This window comes from Suncus etruscus, chromosome 6 (genome assembly GCF_024139225.1).
Source record: "Suncus etruscus isolate mSunEtr1 chromosome 6, mSunEtr1.pri.cur, whole genome shotgun sequence".
In the NCBI taxonomy this organism is placed as follows: Eukaryota; Metazoa; Chordata; class Mammalia; order Eulipotyphla; family Soricidae; genus Suncus; species Suncus etruscus.
Genome location: NC_064853.1, coordinates 100987524 through 101002815, shown reverse-complemented (window position 1 = coordinate 101002815; position 15292 = coordinate 100987524). Strand labels below are relative to the sequence as shown.

At 38.3% G+C, this 15292-nt stretch overlaps 1 protein-coding gene across 1 annotated transcript in view; it reads left to right on the top strand.

Moving 5' to 3' along the window:
• Positions 1-15292, top strand: part of PPP2R3A (protein phosphatase 2 regulatory subunit B''alpha) — a 96058-nt gene that overhangs the window by 29224 nt on the left and 51542 nt on the right. Inside the window, exon 3 of the mRNA XM_049775921.1 lies at positions 7109-7375. Coding sequence (XP_049631878.1) covers positions 7109-7375 — 267 coding nt within the window. The remainder of the gene's footprint in view (positions 1-7108; positions 7376-15292) is intronic.

Genomic DNA, 15292 nt, shown 5'->3' with positions numbered 1-15292 from the left:
AAACAAAAAAGAACGCTTTATGAAACAAATAAAATGTGAATTGAATCTGGAGGATTGTTAAAACTATATAATACTAAGTGAACGAGCAGTTTAAGGAAGGGAGAGAAACCTGAAGCCAAAAACCTGAAAGAATGGTTTTATTTTTTGTTTTGTTTCTTTTTTTGTGGGGGGGGGGTCACACCTGGCAGCGCTCAGGGGTTACTCCTGACTCTAAGCTCAGAAATCGCTCCTGGCAGGCTCAGGGGACCATATGGGATGCCGGGATTCGAACCACCATCCTTCTGCATGCAAGGCAAGTGCCCTACCTCCATGCTATCTCTCTGGTCCCAAGAATGATTTTAATTGAAGAGGCATTAAATGATAATTCCCAAGACCTACTTGCACTCTTAACAAACTTCATGTTTTAATTTGAAGGCAAATAATGAAAGTAGAAATGAATATTCTGGGCAAGAAAGTAAAGAATAAAAACTACTCCAACTATAACAGAATTGATACACAATCTATAACAAGCTAGACTCAGAAGGGACCACTTATACTAGCAGCCCGGAGGCATGGTGAGAACAGGGTTGGAGGGAGGACAACATTGGTGGCAGGAATGCCCCTGATTCAATATCATTATGTACCTAAAATACTATGAATGATTTGTAATCCCTTTGGTCAAAATAAAAATTATTAACTAAAAAAAAACTACCTAGCTCCAAGAATAAATTAGTAATACCCATGAAGACAAATGATAAGTATTAGATCAGTAGTTTTTAATTCTAATACTCTCTTAATCATAGTGTATGATGAAAGCTTTTCGGTAATATTTTATATAAGTGGGAATTCCATGACTTGAAAGAAAAACAAATTGTAAACTACAGGTTTAGACATAAGCTCAAAGTACACATTATAAAGTGTCAGAATGTCTGGAAAGGGAATCAAGAGCTATTTAAGTTACAGGAAAAGCAGATACTTTAATTCTCACAAAATTAAACAAAGATCAGAGTTTTGGTTTATTTTGTTTTAATTGTTTGCTAATGGTACTTGGTTATGAACTATTCTTAAAATTATAGTTTCAGAGGCTAGTGAGGTAGTACAATGTATAAGGAGCATTCCTTGTACACAGCTGACCCAGGTTCAACCTTCACCATCCTATATGGTCCCCCAAGCCTGCCAGTAGTAATTCTTGAGCACAGAGCCAGAAGTATACCCTGAGGATCTCTGAATGTGGCCCTAAAACAAATGAACAAAATCATCATTTTGAATTTAAGTCTAGTTTTTTCTTTTCATAAAATATTAAGTAGCAGAATTACAAATGCTCTTCTGGAAACATGTTGTGTGTGGCTTGACACCTTACATACTCTGAGTGTAAAAAATTCACACTCTGAGAAGTCACTATTTTAAGTATGGCTGTAATGTTTCTAACTTTGGTACTCAAACTAGTAGGTGCTTTCTTTCCCAGAATGCTCTGTATTCTGTGCAAGTCAATTTGACTGAAAGCTGCCTACAAGGAACAGCAGGCCTGTTGCAGGCTATATCTCTGACTTGAAAATTATGAGCAAGTATTGGGAGCCAAAGGCTGTATTTGGGAACCAGCTACATGCCAGTACAAGCATGGATTGTGGTCCCTGGAGACTGGGAGAGCACAATGCTTGAACTTAATTTCTGTGGGAGATAAGAAGAAAAAGCACCTTTCTACCTGACAAGACTGACAACTTATTAAATCTGACTCCCTTGAGAAGTGTGCTGGACAGTTACTAAGTAAATCCACTTTTCAAAGATGATGATCAAGGAAGCATCTCTACGAAGGGACCCGGATTTAAGGGGAGAGTTAGCTTTCCTGGCCAGGGGCTGTGATTTTGTTCTCCCATCAAGGTTTAAGAAGCGGCTGAAGTCATTTCAGCAAACACAGGTTTGAAATTGGGTGTTTCTTTTTAAAATGTTTATTAGTAATAAAATCACCAAGTAAACTAACTTGGAAATAATTTTACAGTTCACTTGATATTAGATCAAGGAATTAATCTCTGTCTTCTCTATTAGGCTATTTGCAGAAAGCTATTTGTAGAGATTCCAGCAGGTCTAAAAATAGAGCTGGACCTGGAGATAGTACTCATTTTTTTTTTCTTGTAGAGAGGGAATACAGCTTTAGAGACATTAATTGCAGCATAATAAATATTTTTTCCACTTAGTAAGGAGAATACTAGCATTCCTTAATAGAAATATCTTTGAGAAGTTAGAATTTTTGTACTAAAACTGTTGTTTGCACTTTGACTCAAACTGCAGTAGCATACATATATTATAATGAATTCTTTATAAATATAATTTTGATCCTAGTAAGTTTTTTCCTAAAGAAAACTACTTTTTGGACTAAGGGTGTAACTCAGCAGTAGAGTGCTGCTTGCCTAGCTTGTATGAGGTCCTGGTTTCAGTCCCCAACTCCACACACACAAAGAAAAAGAAACTTTACGTTTGTAGTAGATAATTATATATGAGTTATATAATGTGTAAGTCATTCCTGAATTTCACAAGAATGTCTTTTCTCAGCAAACTATGAGATGTCATTTCTGCCTGTGATGACTATTTTGCAGAGTCTGTGTTTACTTGTTTTACAAGTAAACCAGTACCTTAGAATATAAGCACTCTAACATTGGTATAATACAAATCAGCTATAAATGATGATAAGCTTAACTCATAAAAAAATATATAGTTTCATAATTAATCTTATCCACAGTAATTTTGGGTTATTTGGGTGAGCCATGTGTTTGAAAAAAATAGATCTTCAAAAAATTACAAAATAGCCTTTTCTGGGGCCGGTGAGGTGGCGCTTGAGGTAAGGTGTCTGCCTTGTAAGCGCTAGCCAAGGAAGAACCGCGGTTCGATCCCCCGACGTCCCATATGGTCCCTCCAAGCCAGGGGTGATTTCTGAGCACTTAGCCAGGAGTAACCCCTGAGCATCAAATGGGTGTGGCCTGAAAAACAAAAACAAAAAAAGGATAAAAAAAATAGCCTTTTCTATTGAAAACCCACCCGACTCTTTGTAAGAAATATAGCAAGCATTAGCCCCACAAAGTTACACGGTACAGGAAAAATAAGGATTCTCTGTGTACCTAGGGAAAGCAGCAATGTGAGAAGAGGAGGAGTGGTTATTATGGAAGTCAGACTGTGCCAGCTGTCTATAAAAAGATAAAAAAAACTACAAAGTTTGTGTTGAGCCTTGAATGCATTGAGCCCAACTGCAGATTTATGAGAAAGCTGGACATTAAAAGATGTAAGCATTCTTAACTGGGAGTAGATAAAAAGACAAAGGTCTGAATAATCCAGTTCTAAGCTTTATCTTTTATTATGAAGATATTGAAATCTTATGTTATGTTAAAATCAAGGAAACAGTTGGTTTTTGAGGAGAGAATTTAACTAGCATTGTAAATAAAGTACCCCTGTAGTAAAAATTGTTTAATAAAAAAATTATAAAATATTGAGGAGACATAGATGCACAATAGCATAAGGAATATCATTATAGCATGATATACCTAATATAAGGAAAAATGGAGTAGATAACTGAGATACTTTATCCAGCTTATATTATTTTAATATTGCTCTAACATTTGAACAAACCAATTTCATTCAGAGTAAATAGATACTAAATTTGCTGGTTCATCTGAAAAGTTCATAATTTGTTTTATTCTATAATGTTTGTGAAGGGTCAATTTTATTGACTACATTAAGGTTTAAATAGTGTTTCTTATTGTATTATGTAAGTTCCTACTCCCAGAACTTCAAAATAAATGGACCTTTCTGATTCTTCAAATGTTAATGTTTTGTTAACTATAGAATCAGCAAATTTAGAATTAACTTACCTATCAGTGTATTGTACCATGTTAAGATGTACCTAAGGAAAACAGAATAGTATATAATCAAGTATTTTCCCCATTCAGATAAAAATTGACAGAAAGCAGGGTCTGAACAATAGTGCAGCAGTAGGGTGTTTGCCTTGCACATGGCTGACCCAGGACGAACCTTGGTTTGATCCCCGGTATCCCATATGTTCCCCCCACCAAGCCAGGAGCGATTTCTGAACACATAGCCAGGAATAACCCCTGAGCATCACCAGGTGTGACCCAGAAAACAAAACAAAACAAAAAAAAAAAAAACCTGACAGAAAGCCAGAGGTTGTTCTGACTTTGTCACTTAATTCTTTCAAGGTAAAATCATAAGCTAACATTGAATGCTCTGCTCTAAATCTTTTCTACTAGCCTGTGTTCACTACTATTGGGTTTCATCCCCACTGGCACCAGTGGTCCTACTCCTGTGGCCATAAACTGCATATAGTCTTTTAAGCCCTGCCAGAGTGAACCCTTAATACAGAGCCAAGATTAAGCCCTGACCACCACTAAATGTGTCTCCCAACCACAAATAATAAAAGAAATGTCAGTGATATTTTATTAAATATTAAGGGCCAGACCAGTTATCTTTAATCTTTGGCCTTCTGATTCATTTTTTTAAATAAGTACCTATTTGTGCTTAATTCTATGAAGCTTTTGCTTATTTATATCTAGTAATTTCCCTTATTTCTCAAAATAATTTTCCAAGAAGTGGGGGTTATAATATTTAGTACTGAAGCCCATAAGTCTATCAATTTTTTGAAGTCACAGAGCTAGTAAATTATTAACTACTTTGTCATTTTTGTTTCATATTTCATTCTTTTGCCATTTCATTCTTGACTTTGCATGGGTGACATTCTGATACTACAAAGGCAAAGGCTTGTAATAATCAACTCCTCTTTATTATCTCCAGTAGTATTAACACACATATTCCATTCTAGATGTTAAATAAGATGTTAATACACTAGAAATAGGCCATTATAACAAAAGTAGCAGGTTAAATTATATTCATCTTAAATTTATGTAGGGGAAAAAATCTTATCTCCTTGTAATTCTCAGGCTTTTCAAGTGGAGCTTAATTTTTTATTCTGAATTTAAGCATCATTTTACAAATATATGATTCAGCAGCATGGTGTCTCTTTGAAATTAGTAATGGAGCTGTGAAGCTGGACCTCTCAGCAGGCTGGGGACACCACCTGCCCCTGTCCTCAGAAGACTCCAGAAATCTCAGCCCAGTGAATTTAAAACACTGTTAGGGATCTGGAGATAGTCTAAAGGGCTGCAGCAGATGCCTGGCTGGCATGCAGCATGTGGCCCAAGCACTACCAGGTATAAACCTTGTTTCCCCCAGTTCCACTAGGCTCAAGCAGTCTCATCACTGGGCCCAAGCACTCAATGATCAAGTTTGTAGTACTAGACCAGGTTTCACCAGGCGTAGCCCAATCCCCCTAAGTGTTGCTTGGGAGACAAAACCAAAACAAAACAATACATTTATAGATAGCAGTAGTTTCTTTTTCATATCTCATTAACATACTTTGGAGCTTTCATAGAAAGTTGTATCAGAGAAAATAATTTATTGTTGTATTTCAGCCATATCCTTTGGTGTTTTTAGGGCTTAATCCTGTGCTCAGAAAGACTCAGGACTATGTGGGTTATAAGAAATTGAACTCACTTCTTCTATATGCAAGGCAAGCACCCAACCCATTGTACTATCTCTCTAGCCCTAAGAGAATAAATTAGAACACTGAAGATCTTCATGGAACCATATTTCCTTTTTCTTCTTAGAATCTGAACTAAATTAAGTCTTTGTTGGCAAAAATAACTCCTACCCTTCCCTTTTCAAATAAAAGGGTATGGAAATCATGAAAAGTCTTAATTGCTCCACTGCCCCATTTTGGGGGGCTGTGAGGGACAGACTCAAAGGCTCTTTCTGGCTCTGTTTTCACATGTGACCCCTGGCAGTACTTGGGGTTTAGGAGATCATCAGCAGGATGAAAGGTAAATACCTTAAAATCCCTGTACTGGCTCCCTGACCCTCTGTCCTCACTTTTGTTTTGGGGCCATAAGCAGCAGTGCTCAGGAGTTACTCCTGGCTCTGTACTCAGGAATTACTCCTGATAGTGCTCAGGGGACTATGTAGGATGCCAGGAAACAAACCCAAGTTGGTCATGTGTCTCTGTCCTTTCTTATGTCTCATGGTATGCCATACCAAATCCTATTTAGTAGTAGCAATATAGACTATAATTGAGCTAATTAACTACAAATAAAATTATACTGATGAAATTAGTTACCTTGGGCCCGGAGAGATAGCACAGTAGTGTTTGCCTTGCAAGCAGCTGATCCAGGACCAAAGGTGGTTGGTTCGAATCCTGGTGTCCCATATGGTCCCCCGTGCCTGCCAGGAGCTATTTCTGAGCAGACAGTCAGGAGTAACCCCTGAGCACTGCCGGGTGTGGCCCAAAAACCAAAAAAAAAAAAAAAAATTAATTACCTTGATCTTTGCTTATTAAAGTATAGCAAAAATTATAGAAATGTGATTCTTGGGTCAAAAGTGGCATACCTCAGTCAGAAGAATATAGACAAAATAAAAATAGAAGACATTCTTTTTTTTTTTAAAGAAGACTTTCTAAAACTAAAATGATTTCATTTTTCCTAACTTTCTCTGCATTGGGAACTGGCATTGATTCTACCCAAAGTTTAATTGGAGGTTTAGGACCACCCCTCCTTCAATAGATCTTTATATTTTTTTCTTTGTTTTGGCCACACCCAGTAGTGCTGGAGAGTCACTCCCAGAGTTGCTTAGGACTCTGTACAAAACATGTGCTCTAGCCTTTGAGCCAACTATTTGGCAAGATCTACATATTTTAAAAGAACTTACTATATAGGCCTATTGGAAAAGAGCTACATATTCAGACAAAGAATAGTCTTCAGAAAGAATTTACTAATCCACTTCCTACAGAAGATCCTTAGAGGTGTTCAAACTAACATTGCTCTAAATGTCTGCTACATCACTGATGAGAAAATGTACTGTTGGCATTTTTAGCATAAATCTACAAAAATGAGCATAGTAGGGATAAGCTTTCTCTGAAAACAGGCTTACTGCTTTCTGTGGTTGAGTGAGCTTTTGATCTCTACTGTCTGTAGTTATGGTTTCTTGTATTTATATCCAACTTCCTACTACTGATGATAACTTTCAAGAAATATATGCTCTTTGGAATTTTTGTCTCATAACCACATTTTTTTTCCAGATTCAAAACAAACAAGAGAAGAAACCTGGAATATCACTTTCACCTCCAGCCACCTTTCCAAGTGGTCCTCAGCCTCTATCCCCTGTTCCTCAAGTGAACAGTGTTGTGAATACATCATTGTCCAAAAACATTCCACAATTCTACTTTCCTGAAGGACTCCCAGATACCTGCATTAACTATGAACAAATGCTAAACAAAATTGAAGTTGCTTTCATGAATATTGAAGATCAGAAAGCAGACATTTATGAAATGGGAAAAATTGCAAAGGTAATATATATCTAGTAAATTCTGAGTAATGTCCCCTTCCCTACTAATGCCATCTCATTCTCTATACCACCTCTTTGGTCTCTGTTATTTTTCTCTACCATGTTGAAAAAATTAATCCTGGTTAAAAAAAATAGCTTTGCTTTTATTTCATGGAATTCAAAACACAATTTTTGGTCTTCTAGTCCAACCTCCCATTCAAATACAGGTATCCTCTTGTTAATAGCAATGTTTTCTATAACTAGATGCTCACTACTTCAGCAGTTCAATCATTAAATAGTCTTACTTGTTAGGAAAATTCCCCTTACACTAAATATTAATCTTTCTTGTTCTCACCCACTGATCATAACTTCCTACCCTGAAACCAGACCAGGAACCATTAGGCTAGCTTCCATAACAATTTTACTCAAAAACAAATGTTTTTGCTATTAAGGAGCAAATCTTTGACACGTTTACAGTATATCTGCTCCTAATATAAAATGTTGATTTCCCTAATGCCAGACATGGAACCAGTTGCCAGTTTAACACTATAATTGGACTCAGAAACAAATGGATTTGTCAGTAGGTAGCAAGTTTTTCATATTTTACATTATAAAAGGAAAGACATTAGCACCTACCAGTGCCTTATCTACCGAACTGCATTCACTCAGTAACTGTATTCCATGCCTCAAGCCCCCTCCTAGAACAGTTAATCCTGAACATTACCATCAAATTTTATTTGATTGTACCATTCCCAGTTAAATAGTATCCAGGGACTGCTACCATTTTGTAGCTGTGGGTTTTTTTGTTTGCTTAGTTTTTTATTTTTATCATGAGATATGTTCAGATTTAGCAAAGTTTTCAAGCTATTCTTCAAGAGGCAGATAAAGATTTAGTACACTGAGAATTTTCTGTGAACAAGCAGGAGCCCAAGAGGGAAATTTGAATACCTCGTGGTATTCTGGGATTTTTCTTTCCCTGGTTATGAGAATAATATTTAAGAGTTTTAAAACTTATCTCTGGGGCCGGAGAGATAGCACAGCAATAAGACCAAATGCCTTGCATGCAGCTGACCCGGGAGGGATCCAGTTTGATTCCCAGCATCCCATATGGGCCCCCAGCCTGCCAGGGGCAATTTTGAGTGCAGAGCCAATAGTAATTCCTGAGCGCCACCGGCGTAGCCCAAAAACCAAACAATCAATAAATAAATAAAGTTTAAAAGAAAAATCTTACCTTCTGGATAAAACTCAAATTACTGCTCCCTGAATGAGCCTGACTCACTAGCCCCACTCTGACCCCCTGCCAAAAGCATATCTGCATTTGGTCTTTTTATTTCTCCCCTCCAAAGTGGGCTTCTACTTCTACTAATTCCCATTATCACCTGTCCTGTTAGGCCTATCCCCCATCTTTAGAGAAGTCCTTGAATGTCCCATTCCAGTCATGCTCTGTCCTTTCCAATGACTTTTGTCCCTACTATTATGGATTGTAAATATAGTGATTTTATTTTATGGGAGATAAAAAGGAATTCTTTCATTCTCCCCTACTTCACCCCTCCTATCGTAATATCTTGTTTGTTAATTCTCTAGAATTTCTGTTGGAAATGGACTCTTTCATTCCAGAATTAAGAACTCTTTTTTTTTTTTTTTTTTTTTTTTTTTGGTTTTTGGGCCACACCCAGCAGTGCTCAGGGTTTACTCCTTGCTGTCTGCTCAGAAATAGCTCCTGGCAGGCACGGGGGACCATATGGGACACAGGGATTCGAACCAACCACCTTTGGTGCTGGATTGGCTGCTTGCAAGGCAAACGCCGCTGTGCTATCTCTCCGGGCCCAGAACTCATTTATTTTTACTCTACTTAAGTATAAATGAGGAAACTGAAGTTCTGTAGGTACTTACCTGAAGTCAGAGAATTAGTTCCTGTCAGGAGACAGGTCATCTACCTCCTAACTTTCTGCTTTACTGTTTTATTTTTCTGTTTTATTTTAGGAGGGGCCACACCCAGTGATGCTCAGGGGTTACTCCTGGCTCTGTGCTCAGAAATCGCTCCTGGCTTGGGGGACCATATGGGACCCCAGGGGATCAAACTGTGGTCCATCCTGGGTCAGCCACATGCAAGGCAAATGGCCTATCGCTGTGCCATCACTCCGGCCCCTTTCTGCTGTTTAACTATGCTTTATTTTCCAAATATATGTAAACTCTTGATCAGCATCTACATTTTAAGTTATTTTAGAGCTTACCCAAAGCTTTGGAAGATAGTTGTTGCTTGAACCAAGATGGTACATTAACAAAGTATAGTTAATACGTCTAAGTCTGAAAATTAAAATTCAATAAGGATGAGTCAAATCTACACTACAGATGATGTTAACTGCATAAATGCCTAGTGGGGTGTTTCTAACATGGTAACAATTTGTGTGAGAGAGATGGGTTCTCTCTCTGGTAGACAGTCAAGGAGAAACTGTCTAGAGAGTAAAGGACATGGTAGTTCATCAATATGTGCTGTGCTCACTATCTTGAGAGTCAGTCTAGTGTGAGTTTCTCCCTGTTACAGACCTGCTTACTGCACTATCTTGAATACCTTCCTCCTCTGAATATTCCCAACACTCTGACTAAGGACCCTATTCTCCTTAGACCTTTCTGTTTCCCTGATTTCTAATATTAAACAGATTAAGTGAAAGAAGAGAAAAACACCTCAGGACTCCATATGGTCAAAAAAGATGTAGGGAAAAATAGTCAAATCAGGGAAAAGCTCTATTCTTGCTGGAATGTCAAAAGAAAGAATTAGGGATACCTTCTGTACACAGAACCATGAAATGCCACCAGTATTGAAGCAAAGAAATGTCTGTTAGAAAACAATTTATTTAAGGGCCAGAGCGATGGCACAGTGGTAGGCCATTTGCCTTGCACATGGCTGACCCAGGATGGACCGCAGTTTGATCTCCCGGCATTCCATATGGTCCCCCAAGCCAGGAGTGATTTCTGAGTGCATATCAAGGAGCAACCACTGAGCGTTACCAGGTGTAGCCAAAAAAGAAAAAGAAAGCCATTTATTTAACACTTTATTGATTGTGCCTAACCATTATATGACACAATTACCTGTATAGATAAGCATACCTAATTCTCTAATTGTGCCTGGATTTGAATTCCATTTATGGAATGGAATGGAAATTTGAATTCCATTTATGGATACCAAGCATTTTTATTCATTTCCCTTTAGGTAGCAAGATAGACTGACTTACACCTTTAAAAGATAAAACTTGGGGTCATAGCAATAGCACAGTGGGTAGAATGTTTGCTTTGAACATGGCCGAGCCAGGTTCAATCTGAGCATACCATCTGGTCCGCCAAACCTGCCAGGAGTGATTTCTGAGCACAGAGCCTGGATTAACACCTGAACAATGCCTGGTGTGCTACACACACACACCACACACACACACACACACACACACACACACACACACACACACAAAGAGACACTGTATATCATGATTTCAGAAAATAACATGGATGTGTTTGGGATTATTGAAACATTTTATTGGTTGTTTTTGTCTTTATACTTAGAGCCGTTTATTTTTTAAAAGTTCATTTAAGGCATCGCCGAGCCTGCCAGGAACAATTTCTGAGTGCAGAGCCAGGAGTAACCTCTGAGCACCACCGGGTGTGACCCAAAACAAACAAAAAATAGTTTATTTAATTGTGCTTTCATTTAGCTAATACTCAGCTAATCCATCTTTGACTTAGCTGTGGAAATCTATTAGCACTCACTAAAATTCCTTTTTTTTTTTTTTTTTTTTTTTTTTTGGTTTTGGGGCCACCCGGTGACATTCAGGAGTTACTCTTGGTTCTACACTCAGAAATTGCTCCTGGGTAGGGGACCATATGGGATGCTGGAGATTTAACCAAGTCTATTCTGGATCTGCCATTTGCAAGGCAAACACCCTACCGCTGTGCTATTGCTCCAGCCCCAAATTCTTTATTTCAAATATTCTTTACTATGGAAATTGATCTCCTCTGCTACTAGATGTCAAACCTGTACCTGCAGAACTTTTAAGAGGTGGTCAAGGCTACAGTGGACATCTTTATGTGTTACTATAGTATATGAAGCTATCTGTTGCTGGCTAGAATATGCTGTCTGCTCTTAGTGATGCTTGGGTTTGGTCTGGAAACTGTATTTTTTTTTAAGTACAAAGACAATTCTTAATGAAATCTGATTATTTTGGGAACTTTTACTTATTCATCTTCCACTTCAAAGAGACTTTCAGATTAATGCCCATTTCTAATTAAATAATTGAGTGCATTGTACTTTTTCTTCAGGGCTTTATGTGACAATGGAAAAGAAATGAGTAGAGGGACTAGAACCTGTATAAGAACAGAATCTGAGGAAGAGTAAGAAAACTGGTTTGTAAAGACCAGAGAGTTAAGGTACTTGCCTTGCACATGACATCACCAGTTCCATTGTAGGCACCATATATGGTGCCCTGAACACCTCCAGGAGTGATCCCTGAGCACTAATAATTGTGAACCATCTCCCACAACCCACAAAAAGAAAAGGACATCTCAAAAACTGAATAGACTCATCAAGGGGTTTGTTTTTCTCTCGTTGAAGGAAAAGAATGAAACTTTCTAAACTATACAAAGCCTTTTTGCCCTAGCTCCCCTCAAATTCTGCCTTCTGGCTCATATAACACCATTTTGGCATATGCCTGTGATCCGTCAAGTAGCCTCTGCATAGCTATATTGCCTCCACTAAGGAAAGGAATGCAAAAGCCTATCCTTTTCAATATGGCTATCATGTGAAAACCAAATGAAATAATTGGCATGAGACTTTTAATGGTTTTAGTTTGGTTTTAGGTCACACCTGTCAATGCTCAGGGGTTACTCCTGGCTCTGGACTCAGAAATCACTCCTGGCTATGCTTGAATTATATGGAATGCTGGAGATCGAACCCACGTTGGCCACATTGAAGGCAAATGCCCTGTCCACTCTACTATTGTTCCAGTTCCCTCTAATTAAAAAAAAATTGGCCACTACTGGGGGCTGGAAAAATGAGGAAAAAGCATTTATCTTGTATGCAGCCCACCCAGATTTGATCACTGCCACCACATATGGTTCACTGAGCCCCACCAGGTATGAACCTTGAACCCAGAACCAAAAGTAAGCCCTAAGCACATTCAGATGTGGCCCCAGAAACCAAAAGTGTAAAATAAAATAATCCATTAAGTATATTGAATCTTCTGTTTATATCATTAAGCAGTCTTGCTTTCAAGTTTTCTTTGATCAAGCCACTTTGATTCCCATATACAAACTCTTCTCTCCTAAACCAATTGTAACAGTAGGAGCCCCACAGGACCTGACAGTAAGCACACAGTTCCAGGGAGTATTGTACTTTAGATTGTGCCAGGGTTGAACCTGGAGATTCCTAAGCCCTTACAGTTCTGAAAACTCCATGAGTGACTAATGGCTGAGGCTTGAAGTACTTTAGCAAGTTGGCACTTCTGGTCTTCCTCTAGATTTTCTCTCTGGGACTCTGCATCTTTATTTTCATAGTACAGACTGTTCTTCAGTTCTCCCATTAGTTACCAATATCCTATCACATCTAAGAGCATTTCTTTGGCAACCCATGAAAGGAAAAATTTGGATTGGTGAAAATAGATTTGACACTTTACCAGTAAGAGTATATTAATTGTGAGCTTTGTCCCTTGGCAACCATAATGTAACATAATAAACAAAATCTCTTTGGTTACTAAGCAACAACTTGCCCTCATTTCTGACCCTAGTGTAGGTATGTGACTCTAGACTCTAGACTCAAGAAATCTTCAGTTCCACCCTGCTTACAAAACATGTTTTTGTGTCTTGACCGGAGAGCAACCTCTTATTTTCTGCCTTGTCTTTTGTCCCTCAGCTTGAATCTCACCTTACATCCTCATCCCTTATCACTCAGTCTTGAGTGTTGTCTCAGAATAACTCTATCTAGACAACCCTTATAGGGAATCCTCCAGGCACTGAGGACTTTCACCAGGACAGCTTCACCTGAACCTAATGTCAGTTCATATTTACTTAGTCTCCAAATACAAAGATTTCCTTTGGAGAAGGGAGAAGGTTCAACAGTTCTTAATCATAATTTACCCTAAGAATATATCTAATATCTAATCTCATTCTGACTAATTATATTCAGATTTAGGAATATATTTTAAATGTGTGTTAATAAAAAAGGAAACATTTGTGCTCATCACTTATTAGTGAAATCCAAATCAAGACAACAATGAGATATCATCTTATAACTGTGAAAATTGCATATATCAAAAACAGAAAATAACAATCTGTTTGGGATGGGGTGAAAATGAACTCACCCATTGTTGATTGGAATGTTATCTGGTCCACTCCTTATGGAAAACAGTGTGGAAGGCTCTTAGTAAACTCATAATTGAGCTGCCCTATAGTCCAGTAACTCCATTTTAAGTATCTATCCCCAGGACAGAAAAAAATTCATTCGAAAGGACTTATGCACATCATCGTTCATTGCAGCATGCAGTACAATAAGTAATATTTGGAATCAGTCTAGATAGCCAATGACAGATAAGTGTATCATAAAGAGGTGGTAATCTACTCAATGGTGTATCTACAAAACTAAGTAATGATGAAATCAGGTGATTTTCTGCAACATGGATGAAATTTGGAGATAAAGTTGGTTTTATTTTTTGTTTTGAGGTCACACCTGATGGTGCTCAAGGGTTACTCCTGGCTCTGCACTTAGGATTACTCCTGATGGGCTTTGGAGACCATATATTTAATCCAGATCTGCCACATGAAAGAAAGTACCCTATTCACTGTACTGTCACTCCAGCCTCTGAAAAAATATCTTAACTGAAGTAATGCAACAAGAACGATAAATTCAGGATGAGATCAATTACAATGTGGCATTTAGAACAAATGGATGAGGCCTTAAAAGGGGGATACATAGGTCACTCTTGGTCCCAGAGTATAGGGAGGAGAAAGAAAGTCGAGGAAAGGATGAAAAGAGAAAAATGAGAAGCAACAGGGAAAATGGGTCAAGAGGTGCATTAGTTAAGTAATGTTAATGTTAAGTAATGATAGAGAAGGGTTGGAGAGATAGCACAGCAGTAGGGTGTTTGCCTAGCATGCAGCCAATCCAGGACGGACAGTGGTTCAAACCCCAGCATCCCATATGGTCCCCTGAGCCTGCCAGGAGCGATTTCTGAGCACAGAGCCAGGAGTAAACCCTAAGCATTGCTGGGTATGACCCCCTTCCTTCCCCACCCCCCCAAAAAAAAGGTAATGATAGAGATAAAAATCCAAGCCACATGGGGCCAGAGAGATAGCATGGAGGATAAGGCGTTTGCCTTGCATACAGAAGGACAGTGGTTCAGATCTCGGCATCCCATATGGTCCCCTGAGCCTGCCAGGAACAATTTCTGAGCGTAGAGCCAGGGGGAACCCCTGAATGCTGCCGGGTGTGACCCAAAAACAAACAAAAAAAATCCAAGCCACAGAATTAACAAAACTGAAATCACAGGGCTCAAACTAACAATCAGACTTTAAGAAGTGCCTATCAAGATGGCAGATTGGGTGAGGGGAGCATGGGGGAAACCTGGAACATTGGTGGAGGGAAGTTGACACTGGTGGTGGGATTGGTAATAGAATATAGTATGTCTAAAATTCAACTTTGAATAACTTTATAAATCATAGTGCTTTAATAAAATACTAAAACTTTTTTAAAAAGGAAAAAGAAAGCATTTTCAGTGACTTAAGTGGTGGGGACAGTTTCAGAACACTCTTGGTACCAGAGTATAGTGGTGAGAAAAGAATAAAAGAGTGGAGAATGTGAAATAACAGGATTCAAGGGGCTCAAGTGTATTGGTGGTATTAAGAAAGGAAAGAACTAAATATCCAATCCACTGAGTCATGAAACATTAAATCATGAAAC